The sequence below is a fragment of the Podarcis erhardii genome, assembly GCF_964252035.2.
Source record: "Podarcis erhardii genome assembly, chromosome: 1".
NCBI classification, from domain to species: domain Eukaryota; kingdom Metazoa; phylum Chordata; class Lepidosauria; order Squamata; family Lacertidae; genus Podarcis; species Podarcis erhardii.
The window spans coordinates 48,031,100-48,048,970 of NC_138497.1; the positions used below are offsets into that span (position 1 = coordinate 48,031,100).

The 17,871-nt window shown below is 42.4% G+C and overlaps 1 protein-coding gene across 2 annotated transcripts in view; it reads right to left on the reverse strand.

Annotated features, from left to right (window-relative positions):
• SMOC1 (SPARC related modular calcium binding 1) overlaps nucleotides 1-17,871 on the reverse strand; it is a 63,913-nt gene that overhangs the window by 44,098 nt on the left and 1,944 nt on the right. For both annotated transcript variants that reach the window (XM_081881821.1, XM_081881820.1), the window contains exons 2-3: nucleotides 5,394-5,565; nucleotides 3,896-4,008 (exon numbers count right to left, since the gene is read on the reverse strand). In XM_081881821.1, coding sequence (XP_081737947.1) covers nucleotides 3,896-4,008; nucleotides 5,394-5,565 — 285 coding nt within the window. The remainder of the gene's footprint in view (nucleotides 1-3,895; nucleotides 4,009-5,393; nucleotides 5,566-17,871) is intronic.

Below are 17,871 nucleotides of genomic sequence, written 5' to 3' on the forward strand. Positions count from 1 at the left end.
ATCAATTACAGTGTGTGAAATAGAACAAAAGCCAACACTTCAACCAGTGGGCCCTTAAATAAATTCCTGCACCCATAAAAACCATTAGAATATGAAAACATTAAAACTGTAGCCACTGGCAGGCTCCTCTGGGAGAATGGGGCCTTTGTTGAGGTCTGTTCAGTTCCTCACTGAAGATGCCAGAATGAGGTTTCAAAGGACTACATAAACATTTTAACAAGCTGGCAGGATCGTCCATTATAACTTGACAGAGGCAAATCAAGGGCCGATTTGTTTCCACTCCATCTTCTGGCGAAGGGAAAACATAGACTTGTATGTGTATGGAAAATACAGGAACTGGCCAGGATTAATCATATGGCTCAGTATGCTGCCGACAGGAGCCCATGCTATAATGAAGTCTGTGCCTGCCCTTCTTCCCTCGTACTGACTCCTACATCATTTCTCAGAGCTAAAATACAGCAGCTGTTGTCCTGTAACAACTTAGGAAATCAGAGGCCATGTTCAAAAAGTTCAGTGGTACAGAAATCTAATACTGGTAGCCTGAACTGCAGGGGGAGTGTGATGGTTTGGGGGAGGTTTATTCGCTCCAAGGTGTCTGCCAAGCAGTGTTCTCAGAGCTATAAAATACTTGTAGCAAACTTCACAGAGTAGGATTGGTGGGGCTGGTAGAACCAGGTATGTGTGTCTGCCTAATTGTTCCTAGCCCTGTACAGAGGAAGAGTGAGGTCAGGTATGCTGTCAGTACAACTTGCACATGTACAATTGTATGTATACAGGTCTCCCTCCACCTGTGTGATCAGGAACCTAGTTTATTCCATGATTCCCAACTATGTGGCATGCAAACTGGAGTTCATATGCAAACATGAAGCTGAACATATCATGGTTGAAAGCAGAAACAGCATATGCAATTTCACTTCTCCTACCAGTACCTCGGGTTACATACGCTTCAGGTTACAGACTCCGCTAACCCAGAAATAGTACCTCAGGTTAAGAACTTTGCTTCAGGATGAGAACAGAAATCGTGTTCCGGTGGCGCAGTGGCAGCGGGAGGCCCCATTAGCTAAAGTGGTGCTTCAGGTTAAGATAGTTTCAGGTTAAGAACAGACCTCCAGAACGAATTAAGTTCTTAACCCGAGGTACCACTGTAGTTGGTATAGAAAGCAGAGTTCCTGGGTACACAGAAAGACTCAGATGTAAATATATGCCAGCCTGAGAAGGGAGCATATATACAATACATGGGAGTATAGGGTACAGAGGTTTGTGGGGCCATAATGGACTATAAGATTATCCCAAAGGATTTAAGGCTTGTGGAATGCTCCCCCCAGGGAGGCTTGCCTGGCAACTTCATTACATATATTTAAGCGCCAAGCAAAAATATTGTTTAATCAGCCAAAGGCCTGGGTGAAGAACAATCTATGGCCTTTTAAATGTGTGGGGATATCAGTTTAGTTTTTTTGTTTTTGTTTTGTTATTGTGTTATGTATTTTGTGTTTTATACTGTAAACTGCCCTGTGATATTCAGATGAAAGATGGTATACAAATTAAATAAAGAAGAAAAGTCTGAAGTAATTATTTGTCTATCTTTTGAACACATTTAAATCCCACTTCTGTTTCATGATGGAAACAAAGGATGCATGTGGTTCGCGGGCAGTCATTCATCCAGGCACTAACCAGACCCAATGAGCTGAGCTGATGCCCTTATATGACTTCAGATTATAATATGAAGTACTAAACTAAAACTTTTTTGCCCAAACAATAGCTTGATATACCCAGATTTGGTGAGCACTGGAGGAAAAGAATTCTTCTGTGTTGGGACAACCAAAGAGAACTCTTCACTGTGTGTTCTAGATGTACTGATCAGTGAAATCTTCAAGAACTGCAATATGGCTAAAAAATAAAGGGGAAAAAGCATTGCTGTTCCTAAGGCCCACTGACCCCCTCCCAAGTAGGCATTTTGATAAGGAATCACATCAAAGGACAGATAAGAAATGAAAGATAAACATTTTCCCCTGCTCTTTGAATAACAAGAGGGCAGGGGCAATAGGAAGAAAAACATTCATTTTGTATTCGGGAAAACACTTTTCCAAGAGAAAAAAAGAATCCAGTCTTGGGAGGATGCTGTAGTTAAGGAATTCTCAGCATGGCCAAGTGAGTTACATGGGCACATGCATGTAAACAAACATACAGTGTCTGTAAATACAGACTGCTAGAATGTTAAGGTTCTTATTTTTAAAAAAGGTTACTGAGCAATAGATTTCCTGGGCTAGGGTTTTATGAAAAGCACTGGTGTCTGAAAATTATTTCCAAATATTGAATACAGTGGTGCCCCGCAAGACGAATGCCTCGCTAAACGAAAAACCCGCAAGACGAAAGGGTTTTCCGATTTTTTAGCGGCTTCACAAGACGAATTTCCCTATGGGCTTGCTTCGCAAAACGAAAGCCCATAGGGAAATCTCCGGGGACAGCGGGGAACCCTCCTCCCACCGCAAGCCCCGGGAAGAGAGGAGAAGCTGCGCGCCTTCCCCTCTGTTCCCGGACCTGTCCTGAAGGCTTGCGGTGGGAGGTCCGGGAACAGAGGAGAAGGCGCGCAGCTTCTCCTCTCTTCCCGGGGCTTGCGGTGGGAGGAGGGTTTTTCCTCCCCACCGCCAACATTCAGAAGGCTGTTCTGAAGGCTGGTGGTGGGAAGAAAAGCCCTTCTCCCGCCTCCAGCCTTCAGAAGAGTTCCCCGCAGGGCTCCCCAAGCTGTGAATGTCTGCCGCGCGCGAGGGGCGCTCTGCTTAAGAGCGCCCCTCGTGCGGGGCAGCAGGCTGCTATCCGCAGCTTGGAGAGCCCTGTGGGGAAGTCCAGCAGGGCTCCCCAAGCTGCAGATGTCTGCCCCACCCGAGGGGCGCTCTGCTTAAGAGCGCCCCTCGTGCGGGGCAGCAGGCTGCTATCCGCAGCTTGGAGAGCCCTGTGGGGAAGTCCGGCAGGGCTCCCCAAGCTGCAGATGTCTGCCCCACCCGAGGGGCGCTCTGCTTAAGAGCGCCCCTCGTGCGGGGCAGCAGGCTGCTATCCGCAGCTTGGAGAGCCCTGTGGGGAAGTCCGGCAGGGCTCCCCAAGCTGCAGATGTCTGCCCCGCCCGAGGGGCGCTCTGCTTCAGAGCGTCCCTCGCACCCGGCAGCAGGCTGCTATTCGCAGCCTAGGCAGCCCTGCAGGAACTCTTCTGAAGGCTGGCGGCGGGAGAAGGGCTTTTCTTCCCACCGCCAGCCTTCAGAAGGCTGTTCTGAAGCCTGGCGGTGGGGAGAAAAGTCCTCCCCCCCCCACCAGCCTTCAGAAGAGGTCCGGGGAAAGACTGTCCCCGCACCTGGTCTGAAGGCGGTCTCCCTAGGAACGCATTAATTGATTTTCAATGCATTCCTATGGGAAACCGTGCTTCGCAAGACGAAAAACTCGCAAGAAGAAAAAACTTGCGGAACGAATTAATTTCGTCTTGCGAGGCACCACTGTATAGATGTTAAATCCGACCCATATATTTTATTATACAGTGGTACCTCGGGTTACAGATGCTTTGGGTTATGCATTTTCAGGTTATGGACCGTGGGAAACCCGGAAGTACCAGAAAGGGTTTCGCCACTTCCACATGCGCAGAAGCACCAAAGTGTGTCATGCGCGTGCACAGATGCGGCGCTGAGGGCTGCGGACGTGCCTCCATCATGGATTACGTCCGCAAACTGAGCTTCCACTGTACACCTTGTATTTGGGTATAGATAGCCGAGTATAAAATACACAAGCAAAGTACAACACACATTTAAACTATGTTTTTTTCTGCAAAATAGACAAAAGTGACAAAGCTTAGGCAATCCCTTCCATGCACCTTCTCAACAAAAAGAAACAAGAATCTTGATGAAAATCTTACTTGGGTGAATGATCCATCCTCAGTGCACTCTGGAATGAAGACGGCTTCTTGCGGCTTCTTGGCTTGATCCAGAGCTTGAGCCCTTTCTATTCTGCATTTGCTTTGACCAGCATCTGAAGGGGACAAAATCCACTAGGAATTCAAGTAGCAGCAGGCAGTACAAGACACCACCCATTGCTGCTTCCACACATGGGCTATTTGGAAGCAACCAATCATTGTTGCTCTGCTTTAAACTGGAATCAGAATAGCAGCTCTGCTTCAAATGTTCTGGAACCCAAACAACATTTTGCTGCCAAGTGGAGATCGCCCTTAGCTCAGCCCCAGTGGTTGGTAGTAGGAACAGAAAGAACTGTCCATTTCAGTTCTGCTTCCAGTTCTTAAATTCAGGTCTCCACATTTTTAAGCATTTTGTGAATTAAGGAGGAAAAATCCTCATGAACATTCATCAGCATTTTAGTGCAAATTTCTCTTACCATATTTGTATAAGCAGTTTTGACTAATGTACACATTTATAAGCATTTTTGCTAATATTTATGTTCGCTAGTAATTTCATTTCTCTGCCAATCAAAATATGTATTTGACCATCTGTTTGGAGAGCTTCATCACAAAATTCGGGTAAGCATGAATTTTGAAGGATAGTTGCATATTTGTTCACATATTCTTTCAGAAAAGTGAAAATTAGAGGGAGTCAGGTTTAAATGCATAAAGAAGCAAATTTATCCCCTACCCCTAGATGGGAGGAATTTTTTTAATAGAAACCGTTATATGGGGGAGGGGGTTAAATACTCCACCCCCATCACTGAACTCCAAATCATCATTGCCTCCTATGCTGCAATTTGGCAGCGAGCGAAGGGCGGGAGAAGAATCTGATGGAGAGGCATTATTACGGGTAAAGGGAAGGGTTAAAGTTGATCCTCCAGAGGACCCTCAGTCCATAAAAAAGAAAATGTCTAGAGCAATCCATATAAGTGGCCAAGCTACTGAACAGTTACCCAATTGGTCAACTACATCTGGGGAAATGCATAGCTGTTCCACTGAGGTGAAAAAGAAACAGCTCTAAGGGAGGAAAACAGAATCTGAAAATGGAAAAGCAGGAGGACACCTTGCAGAGGTACCAAAATGGAGTGAATGAAATACAGCCTGTAAAATAAACTCACTCACAGTGCACTTTTATCCCTTCACACTCTATTAATATAACTTTGCTATCTTATTTTATCTTTTAAGCGCCTTGAGGCTCTGTCAGGGGAAAAGGCAGGGAATGAATGAATCAATGAATGAATGAATGAATATGCACCATGTGAAGAATACAGTGCAAAGCTGTATATAAATTGTTGAAATAAATAATGCTAGCCATTTCCTCCTCAACAAACTGTTATTTGCAAATACAGATAATCCTAGGAGGTGCTTATCTAGCGTAATGCAAGAATCAACTTACAGTTTGAAAAACACACACACAAAAACCATACCATTTTCAATAAAGACACTTTCATTTCCTTACCTTTACATCTGCCTCGATGAACCACACTCAGGCTTGCATCCCTGCATTTTGCTCTCTGATAGTCACACATCGACTCGTACGTCCTGCCATCTGAAGCACAGAGGGGCTTGGTTGGGGACCTGGAGCAGTGGAGGTTACATTGCGGGTCTCTGTCACGATCACTTATTAAAAACTAAAGGTGAAAAATAAGAAGTAAAATATATGTTTTTAAAAATAAAAATAAAAAATGAAGTACTGTGAATTTTAATACATTTTGTTTACTTTTTTCTAGCGTTATTAATGTGTTTGCATATATACCCTCCCTGAAGATATTCTTCCTTGCTTTGTCTGGTTCACCAGCTATGGTCACTGCTGGACAGGGATAGCCTGACCACTGTGTTGATCACTTCTAAACTGGACTTCTGCAATTCACTATATGTGGGGCTGCCCTTCAGAAGCTCCAGCTGATGCAGAATGTGGCAGCCAGACTGCTGGTGGGGGCGCATGGCTGGTGCTATGGGATGCCTCTGCTAAAACAGATACACTGGCTGCTCATCCACTACAAAGCCAGGTTCAAGGCCCTTGTATTACCGTACCAAGCCCTGAAAGACTTAGGCCCAGGACACCTTAGGGACCACCTGAATCCTTATATCCCAACTCAATCATAGAGATCACTTCCGGAATGTCATTGGCTGTCCCTTAAGTTTGTGAAGCCCATTTGATATCAACATGAAACAGAGCCTTTATTGTCGTTGACCAAATGCCTTCCGATTCAATCTTTAAACACCTGCTGAAACGTCTTCTATTCCACCAGGCTTATGCAGGCAATTAAAAATACACCTTTCCATGATAGTTAGTTGATGGCCTCTTATTTTGTTTTATTGTCATTTGTGTGTGTGTGTGTGTGTGTGTGTATAACTGCTTTCATTTTTATGGTATATAAATACTTTTATAAAGAAATAAAATAAACAATGGATTCAGATAACTGTTGGCCTAAGAGAGCATTGCAATGTCCACTAATGCAAAGACACAGTTCAAAAGGTGAAAGTCTCAGCATTTCCTTCAGTTTATCTTATCACTTTCCCCCAAGGATCCAACCAAATTTACGTCAGAACCATCCCAAGAGACCAGCATGCGGATAGCGGCATGCACCACAAAGAAAAGTCAGAGTCACTGCTGTAATCACCGTTCTTACAATTGATGCAACAGTTGTGTAAACCTTTATGTATTTCTTTATTGTTACATTTATAGCCCCCTTTTCCTGAAAGTTGCTCAAGTTGACATATGTGATTTCCCCACTCTTTATCTTCACAACAACTCTGAGGTGGGTTAGGCAAACAGAAGGTGTCTAGCAAAAGGTCACCCAGCAATCTTCAAGACCAAATAGATCCGACACGAGGTTTTCCAGACCCTAGTTTGAACACTCCAATCACTACACCACATAGGCTCTCTTTCGAAACTGAAGAGAACAGGTATATAAATCTGTTAGATGTTTTCTAAGTCCAAAGCTGCTAAAAACACACAAAGTTCCAGGCTTGCTGGCTTGGCCAAAGCAGGCATTTCTGAAGCGTGCATCTTTGCACAGTTACTTCATTTTCAAAACCAAAACCCTAAGCTCTACAGATTTAAAATCAAATTATTCTCTATGCCAACTCACTCTTGTGCAGGAAGCCTATACAAACAAGAGCTGACAGAAGACACATGAATTCTACACTTCATGCAATGTAGGCCATGGTTCCACATTTGTTCCCCTGCCCCTTTTAATGTACGATTTTGCCTCTTGACTAAACAAACACATTACACAAATTTCCAGGGTTTGGGGATTTTGTTTTATTGTTTTATTTTTTGCAGTGTGTTGGTGATGATGCAGATGTTAAATAAAAATCTGCATAAAATAGCCTATCCTGCTTTTTTTTGCCAGTGTTTTTTTGCAATAGTACTCACCAGTACATAGTACCATCACCTCTTTTCTTGCTGCCCATGGCAGCCATTTTGTGCTGGTGCCCACTGCATTTTTATCATGTTATGAGTATCAGCACCTCATTTTTTTAAGAAAAAAAGACCACTGCATACCACATTTTGAAAAGCTGAGGAAGGGTCATAGCTATGTAGGTACTTTTGCAGCGGCATTTAAAAGCAGTACATGTATTTAAGGCTGGATAAAGAGTTTCTCCTTTGCCTAGCGGGGGTCAAATCATGGGTCCACATAAAATAAGCATCCTGTCTCAAACAGGCAGCCAGTTCTGAATGTGTTTAACAGCAGAATATATTTATATATCACAGTCTGTCAATTGCGGCTCATTTTCTTGAGCTACCTTTTCTGCATGTAAATCACTACCTTTAAATGGCACAGTTGCAGCTTTTGATTGTAATCTCTGGAGGTCCAATATCAAGTATACAGAGAAAGCAAGCACTTGTGACACTTTATGTAACCCCAACCCCCTACTACTACTATTTCAGGACTGGCCAATTTTAGATAATAGAAAAGTGGATTCTGTGGGGGTGGAAACAAGCAGGTAAAGGGCAGTGTTGAATACTTTAGGCTTACGCTCTGTACCTAAGTTTCAGTATTCAACTATCTTTTGAATCCTGCTATAATACAGCATCTGAGCCTACAACAGGATTTTGCAGTAGCCTCTCTCTTCTAAATGCACAAATTCTTGGGTGACTGCTAGAGGAAGCCTTCCTGAAGTATTCAAAAGAGGACTTAAACCCTTTACTTTTGAACATGCATTTACACAGGTGCACGTTTATAGCTACTTCCTGGACTAACTCCAGCCTCCTCTGACCTGGAAAGGCAGCAGAGGTGAGATAAGAGAGGTCAGAAGATAGCTAAATTTGCCAAGCAAGAGCATCTGCTCTTTCTCTCCACACCTCAGCACCACCGCTGACAAAAACAACAAACACTGATTGAAGAACTTTTAATGTCTGTGAGAAAAAACAGGTTTCTTGCAGCTGCTTAGCTGGAAGCACTTTTAGGATTTTGCTGGGGAAGGGTCTGTCCAGACAAAGGGGAAAAAAGAGGTTTGGTGGTCACTCATTTAGGGCTCTCATCTGTGCACAATGCACATCATAACCTACAACTGAGCAGTTTGGGCAAGCCTTTGTGAAGCTGCAATCAGCACCCGAAGAACTTCCCTGCAGCAGAAAGAACAAAGTTGGACTGATTATCATCATTCAACCAAGGAAGAGGAAGTGAAAGATAGAAAACAAAGAAGCTGGGGCAGGAGAGATGCCCTCATAGCCAAACGATACTATCATCTTGTGTGTATGACATGAAAAGCATGGCATCTATTCTTTTTCTTTGCTGCACAAGTTATCTTAGTAACTTTTTTCCAATCTACAAATGGAGAACTGAGACCTCATTTGCAAAGCGACCAGATGCCGAAATGTGCAGCAAGCCTATATCAAAGATAGATGTATCAAAGCACACCATCTTGCTTTATTGCCACAGTCATCCTTTACAGCTGTAACTTAATCCATCATTAGCATTCATGTGTGTTTTCCTTAAGTCCTCCTAAGGCGGCATCATGACTACTTGGCCCAGTCAATTTATACACAAACAAAAATACTAATGCATTGCTTCTAAACTAAGTAAACAATGCAGATCTCCACAAACTACAGACTGTCTAAATATCAAAATGTTGAAGGTACCGTGGATTAACACAACATCAGGCTAATCCATATAAACAAAGCTGTACAGTGGTACCTCTGTTTATGAACTTAATCCATTCCAGAAGTCCGTTCTTAAACTGAAATTGTTCTTAAACCAAGGCGCACTTTCCCTTAATGAGGCCTCCCGCTGCCGGTGCCCTTCCACCATTCGGCTTCCGTTCTTAGACCAAGGTAAAGTTCACAAACCGGGACACTACTTCCGGTTTTGCAGAATTCATAAACAGAATAGTTCGTAAACAGGGCTGTTTTTAAACCAAGGTACCACAGTATAGGGTTGTATCCAACATCAGTCATAGTCAAAACAGACTGGCTGAAATTAATGGTCTTGGGTAACTTAGGTCCATTGATTTCAATGGGTCTCCTCAGGGTAGAATTTAGTCGGCTACAACCCATAAGCATTTTGACATTTCCCCCTTCACATTCTAGGGTGCCAAATTTTCCTTATGGCTTCATCTTAAAGTTGCTGCCAAGTAGTAATATTAATGGGTTAATGTTGCTTTTTTTTGTTTGATTTGCCCAGGAATCAAGCCAATTCTAGCATTGTTTCCTGGTATATCAAAGACAAGCAGAGTTAGCAGGATGATCACCGCATCACAAACACAACTAAGGCAGCACCAAGCCCCTTAACTATGTGTATTATTCCATATGAGAGTTATTTTACACAGAGAGACAATAATTTAGTGTGTCTGCTGATGCTTAATGAACTTGCTGTTTAGCAACCGTTTTGCTTGTTTGCATGACCTGTTAAAATGTTGTCAGAAGCACCAATACACAATTCACAATTCTAGTCCAAAACTAAAATTTTATTATATCCTTCATGTTTGCAGACAGTAAATATGTAGATGTAGGTACACATGGTGCTTTAGGATGCTGCAGGGACAGGATCACTGAAACTCACTGGTTGCACAGCAGTATGTGTTGATGAAAATCACTCTGCCCAATATTACATCTCCATCTGTTGACTTAAGAGTGACTGGTTCTTAATGCTACACTTATTGCTTTAATCCATCACCTGTCTCCTAGTGAAGATACGGTAAATGCTCTGACCTGGAGATAATTTCCTATAAATACACAGCACTTAAGAAATGTACCAAGAAATATTTGCAGCCAAGAAATGAAATAAATCAGGTCTTGAATTTAGGGTAGGAGACACAACATTTGGGTGATATAAGCTGAGCTCTTCTGATTTGCCAGGTGGTAAAATCCTCACCTTATGCTGTATGTTTCTCCTCCTCACATAATTGGTTCCTCCCTTATAAGGAAACACTAAGATACTGATGTCAGGACAGAAAGTAAATTGTACAACACATTACAGGGGAAGAAAGGGTAAAGAAAAAGACATCTTGTGCTAAGAGTAGCTCTGCACTTAGCAGTGGTTTTTCCATTTAACCTTCCAGCATATATTTTGAATTTCAGGATAAAGCCATTACAGCTTTCCTTGTAACAATAAGGCAACGGTAACTTAACACTAATGCAACTGGTATTTTAAACCCTCACTCCACAATGGCTTGCAACCCTGTTCCAACTGACTAGTAGACCAGGATTATTTTATTCCTCTATTCTAGCAGTCGTTAAGGAATGTGTAATGGTTGTAACCATTTGGGGCTTTTAAAGTTATAAGCATATAGCTCAGTCAGCAGAGCACGAGACTCTTAATCTCAGGGTTGTCGGTTTGAGTCCCACGTTGGGCAAAAAGAATCTTGCATGGCAGGGGGGGTTGGACTAGATTACCCTAGGGATCCCTTCCAACTCTATGATTCTAAGGTGAGTAATAGGAGGCGTTCTAGAGGGGCATTCAATGAATCTGAATGTTTGAAGATCCAAGGCAGATAAAACGTAGTACAGTAAGCCAGCAACTTATGTGCATTTAACTTGTGAACATTCAGCTTCATGTGCGGGGGGGGGGGGGATAGAAAGGGGGCAAGGTTCTGGGGGAAATGACCTTGGCAATCCTACCTGCCATTGAATCCAATGTACAGTGGTACCTCGGGTTAAGAACTTAATTCGTTCTGGAGGTCCGTTCTTAACCTGAAACTGTTCTTAACCTGAGGTACCGCTTTAGCCATTGGGGCCTCCCGCTGCCGCCGCGCGATTTCTGTTCTCATCCTGAAGTAAAGTTCTTAACCAGAGGTACTATTTCTGGGTTAGCGGAGTTTGTAACCTGAGGTACCACAGTATTTTGACTATACACAATTTTGGCATTAAGCACAATCCCTTGAACATAACCTCCATGTAAACGTTGACTTACTGCATTTCTTCACGCAGCACATTGTAAACTATAGAATTCACTCTCATAAGAGGCAGTGATGGCGACTGACTTTGATGATTTTAAAAAGAGGATCAGACAAACTCATTGAGGACAAAGCCATCCATGGCTACAAGCCACAATGGCTAGGTCAGTTGCTGGGAGTTACTAGTGAGGAGACGACTATGGTGCCCTGGTCCTGCTTGTGGGCTCCCCATGTACATCTGGTTGGCCACTGAGAATAGGATGCTGGACTAGATAGGCCATTGTCCTGATCCAGCAGGGCTGTTCTTATGTTCTTATTGCAAGAGCATATTCATTTTACTGGACAACTTATTATACACCTTGTTGAAATTGTTCCCTTTTTTAAAGTCTCCATTGATTTATTATAATTGAACAGAAGTATTTCAAATCTGTGTGAGGATCCAAGTGAACTGCTCAGCTTTTAGACAGTCTCACTCTTCATGCAGCTGGTTTCTCTTGTGCTAGTTGTTCTTGCAGATCCTTGAGGACTCTCGCTTTGGAGCAGGTTCCTGTAAACTTCCTCCAGCATGAATGACTAAAAGGAGTTACCTTGTATTTCAGTGCAGCTATATTCTGTCCAAGTGTCTGTGTTTTGTGCAGCTCCTGCTTTGGGATGCATCCAGTGTAGTCTGGGGGGTCAGAGTGCCAAGACTCAGAGAAGAGCAAACAGGCTTTAGCTGAATTCCTGGTGCAAAAGGACTTTGTGATAGCAATGTATAAGATCAGTTTCAATTTGCACAACTCAAGAGACCCCATGATGTCCTCTGCCAGTTAGAGAAATGTTTTGAAATACTCCAATGGTTTGCTCACTGAACTGCACCCACGCTAATCACAGCCTATCCAAACTCACAGAAAAGGTAACAGCGCTGCACATGTTTTGCATTTTACATGGGAGACCACCAACAGAATATTTATTGTTTTGTGGAGGAGACAAAAATTGAGTTTGACTGCTTGTGGTCACTGAAGTCCTTGAGTACTTTCTGGGGGAAAGTCCATGTTGTGCCCTACCCTTAGGACTCAAGGCACATGGCAATTCTATACAATATGAAGGCACCCAGTTTCCTATCTGGAGATTCACAATTTAAATTCAGGCACGAGAGGAGGGGAAGAAAAGGGGACAAACACACATGGCCCACTGTGACTCTTTCTGGCAGTAAGCTGTTTGACATTGGAACTGACTCCCATGAGATGTGGTGGAATTTCCTTCCTTGGAGGTTTTTCAGCAGATGTTGGATGGCCATCATGTCTATTTTAGTTGAGATTCCTGCATTTCAGGCTTCAGATTAGATGACCACCTGAGTCCCTTCCAATTCAACAGTTCTATGATTATATGAAGTGTGTATCTTAAGATGCAGACTTCATGCCAATCCACTTGGATCTTGACAGCAGCTTTCTATTATCAACTGCCAAATTTATAAGGCTTTGATTGAAGCAAAGCCACAAGAAGACCCAGCTGAGTTTTGCGGCTCATCTGTTGCTTGTTGTATTTAAAAGCCTCTCATAGGCTGTCCTTCAGTTTTTGTTGATTAGGTCTAGGGAGCCTGAGAATGAAGAAATGTGTGTCTGTGTGTAGTCAAAACATTTCCTCACAATTGAGATAAAGAAGCTTGTTGAGATTATATTGGGAACATTTTTTTCATCATCACAACCCGATTCTCAGGTCTCCTAGTGTTTTCCCCAGATGGCGAAAGTACATACAAGTAATTTCTGTTTCTCAAACATAAGCAACGAGAATAAGTTTGGGAATTGTTGCTCTATGCAAGGTAATTCAGTGTACACAAACTGGTGGGCATGGGAAGGCTCATTTTGGTATGGCTTATGTGTTCATTCTGTCAGGCCACACGTGCTTTGCATTTTTGTTGACACTATATGTAAACTTCTGCTTAGAAAGGGATTAACATTAATTCTGTGAACAGAGTATTTACGCAAGGGTCTCCAGGACACATTTTGATATGTGCCAGACAGAAGACACATGTACTCCTAAATCTTAAGATACAATCTGATGGATTCTCACATCTTTTGTTTGGGTATTATTCATATAGAGGCAACATTATCTTGCAATGGGAAGAAGCCAGCTTCCTTTTTGAGAGACACCACAAGTATCCTTGGCACTCTTATTTAAGGAAACTACCGTAAGCCCTAGAGCCCTATCCCTGAACTTCTCACCACTCAGCAAATGAACAGTGTTTTAACAGGAGAATTCGTATGTTTTTCAGGGCACTACGCTCTCAGGCATTAAATATTTTTTAATTTGCTTATACATAATCTGTGCTGGGCCCTTCCAAACACTTAAATTCTCATGCAAACCTCTTAGCAGATCATCTGCAATAATTCTGATCCATACAGCATCTCTTCCACATAAGTGATGTTGCAGGGCTGGGCACAATCTTATTTACTGCTTGCTTGTGGACTTGTTATTTGCAGGGAGTGGGGTTTTAAGAAAACACATTGGAACTTGGAAGATGTTAAAGAGCTGCGTATCATGATTCTAGAAACATGAACATTTGTTTTTGGTTTTGTACAATAAGGCCTGCAGGGAAGGAAGAGTAAGAAACTATTTACAAGCTACTTGAACACTAGTTGCATATGCCAATACATCCCGAAGTGTAGAGCTGTCACCCATGCTGGGTAATTTCTTGTGGTTGCAAAGTCAGAATCTAAAACCCACAAGCACACAGTTCAAATGTATTGCAAGCAATGGAGGCTGTATCCAGTGTTGGTAATACTCAGAACAGACCCAATGAAATTAATGGTCAAAAGCATTAATGTAAATGGGTCTACTCTGAGTTGGACCCAACCCTGAAGCAGCAACAGAATTCCAACACAAGAAATGAGAAGGAAGACTTTAGTCATCACTTCACCGCAGGAAAGGAATTTATTATGACTAACTGGCCAAGATAGTATTTAGTACTGAAACCATGAACTGCCTCACATATTTAGGTACACTAGTCAATACACCACATCCAATGGAAGAACAATCACACTGAGCACATACTTTCATAAGCTATTTATAAACCTAAGCAAAGTTTTAAAACTAGGATGTGCAGGCAAATATTATGTTGTGCTTTTCTCCTGAAAGGGGTTAAAACATCTCTACAGCATGAATTCAGCACTGTAGGAAGAACAGTATTTTCCTACCTGTCCCAACCAATAAAATATATTAGGCTCCTGGTAAGGAATTGGGGGGTGGGGGGAGAGAGAAAGAGAAAGACACAAGAGAACACAGGGCAATGTGAAAGGTATTACCAACCAGCATTTATTTCGCAGAACTAAATGTTCCAGACCTGAACATTATGTGCCTCATTGCAGAGACCACAAGAGCATGATTGCGTAATTAAGAATGGTAGAATGGCAGCTACTTGTATGAAAAAGAACAGGCCTCTACCAATCCACAAGGGCAAGAGGCCTTGATTCACTAGTGCGGGCCTCTGCTCGGTGTGACAAGAGATCCCCACCTCTTCTCTTCCAGCTTAGGAACAGGAAAGTAGTTGTTCTTCATTGCACTGAGCTTTAAAGCAAGCAGAAGCAGTATGAGCTTGCCACAACAATTCTTCATCTACATTTATTACTGATACACAAAGAACCAGTTCCCTAAGAAGTACTGGTTACAAGTACTTGTACAAGTCGGAAGTGACCATGTACAATATTTCCCCTGTGCAGGACCTATGTCCATTAAGGGGGCAGGGACAATGATTTCAGGTACGTAGGTAGGATGACTTCCAAACCCTTTCTGGTCTAGTACATTGGGGATCCTTATGCTGCAAACTGTTATCAGGTAGCTGACTAGTTACAGCAAAGGTCCAAGGAAGCTGTGCTTCCCGAGTCCTCCACCATCACAAACATTCACACAAAAGAGCTCTACAGAAATAGTGCCAAGACCGAACCCCAATCCCACTCTTTGGCCTATCTCATACTTCCATCTCATGCTCAGATTACCTTTAAAAGCTTTCACTATACTGTGGGAAAATACAAACAAGAAGGGCCTGATGGAAAGTATGGAAGAATTCTCCTGCATATAAATGAACAGACTGATACTGTAGGTAAATTAATCTACAGTTGGCAAGCCAAGCTGACAAGGTAGGTGGGTGGGAGAAAGGGGGGGATTAATTCAAGTGTGATTAGTTATGTTTTCATCTTTTCTTGCTGACACACAGCCAGAAGTTTCTTTTATTCTCTCCGGGAACTGTTAATCTTTCAAACATATAGGGGGGACAGAAAACCCAGATGTTTCACTATCTCTACCCAATTTAGCAACATTTATTATCTAGTAGATTCCACATTCCAGATGACACAAAAAGGTTGTGTCCCCTTTGAAACAGCTCACTATGTTTTGAAACACTACTGTTTAAGTATTTTTAGAAAATAAAAAAGGCAGAATAGTCAGGGATGAGAGTTTATTATACAAATATATATTTGCTTTTGTAAAATGGATCAGTTACTCTTCCACAGAAGGGGCCGCAGAAACTTCTTGGAAAAGGTTCTATTTTCTAGTCAGTTTCAGTATTGTGATACATTAGAAAAACCCAAGGTGCATCATACATTTCAAACACATTAAACGCACATCAAGAGCATAAGATTTCCCCCAAAGAATCCTAGGACGATAGTATCTTTCTCACATAGCTACAATTCCCAGCCACCTTACCAAACCAGTTCTCATGGTTCTTTGGGGGAAGACATGCACTTTAGATGTGTGCTGGATATACTTTAAATGGATGGGGCTCTTTTCACCATTACAGTGGTACCTCATTTTGAGTCCGCCCCATTTAGCGTCCATTTCGTCCAACGTCCACGGCAAACCCAGAAGTACCGGAACGGGTTACTTCCAGGTTTGCCGCTCACGCCATGTGCAGAAGCACTAAATCGTGCTTCACGCATGCGCAGAGTCGCGCTTTGCTGAGCGTCCCTTTCGTCAAGCGTCCGGGACTCTGGAACGGATCCCACACGCAAACTGTAGATGGCAGTTTCTCGAAACCATATGATAAACTACCGTAGTTATCCAGCCTTAAAGTTTAGCCTATAAGGTTATTTTCTCACAGAGAGCAAACTTGTGAAGCTTCACAGGGAAGAAGGAATGCATAGCCATTTAGCATACAGTGATACCTTGGTTTAAGAACAGTTTAGTTTATGAACAACTTGGATTAAGAACACTGCAAACCCCGAAGTAGGTGTTTTGGTTTGTGAACTTTGCCTTGGAATAAGAACATATTCCGCTTCCTGTTAAGTGTGTTCCATTTGTAAATTGAGTCCCCTGCTGCTATGGGAAAGCACACCTTGGTTTAAGAACAGACTTCCAGAACAGATTAAGTTTGTAAACTAAGATACCACTGTACAAGGTGCACAATATGTATTGTGTTGGGCACTGTTCTCTAGCATCTTGTAGTGCCTTGTAAATCCTCCAGGCAAGTTTCAGGCATCAACACAACTGAATTGTGGAGCTGTCCTGTTTTCAGCATCTTGTCCATAAATACATGCATTTTTAAAGGGAGTGCTATTACCTAGCCTAATATGCTTGGGGAAGTAACTACTTCTAGAATCAATCTATGGAATGAGAAGGGAGGCAGACTTGATCTAAATCCTTTCAGTGTTTTTTGACATCTTGATAACAGACGCAGAGAATAAAATAGCCTCTTTAAAAAGAAATGACACTAATTGTTTCATTTGATCAGGAGGGGAATCTTATTATTAGAATAACCATCTGCCTCCATCAACTAGGCAGTTTTAACACCCAAGGATAAAGCACTGTAGGATTCAGGGGCAGGACAATGCCATCATTTCCAATTAAACAAAATGAATTCTGTGGATTCAGATTTCCAGTAACTTTTTGCTATTCTGCATTCTCTAATTTTGTGGAAAATCAACTCTGATCAAGCTACAGCACTGATTTCACATGCTTGCTACTCGCCACCCCCCAAACAAGTGGAAGTAATTCCTGAAGAGGATATTATTTAGCAAGCCAGAGCTTTACATCTCCCCCTTACTGCAGATCTCATAACAGGATTAGAGAAAACTGAGTAATATGGCTTAGCCACTATAAAGCCCTGCAATGAATTATTCAAAAAATGTTTTGTTATGCAGATGGCAGCATAAAGCACAGCATATTTATACTAGTGACAGCTTTATTGGCAGAGCCTAATGGTCAGGGGAAAGTGTATCAGATAGGATAACCCCCTTTGACTTTCAACATGCTAACAAACGAGCAGGCAAAAATAAAAGCCCCATACTTCTCAAACAAATCACTTGGGAAGGGGGAGGAGACGGGATTTACGAGTTAAACATCCATTAAATCCACAGTTTTACACTGAAGAGGAAACAAGTAAAGAGTTTTAAAGGGCATAGATCTTCCACAACAAAGATAGGGGACGTAAGGTTCGCTGCAAACCAGGAAGAAAAAGAAGCTTTAACTCAAGCACCATTTGAAATTAAAAGTTTGTTGAACCCATGTAGCAAGAAAGTGGCAAATCAGCAGCTGCTTTTTATTGGGCTTAGGGGTCTCTTGAAATAGCTTCTATTCCTCAAAAAGATACTGAGCAGGGAGCAATTAGAGAGGCTTGTAAA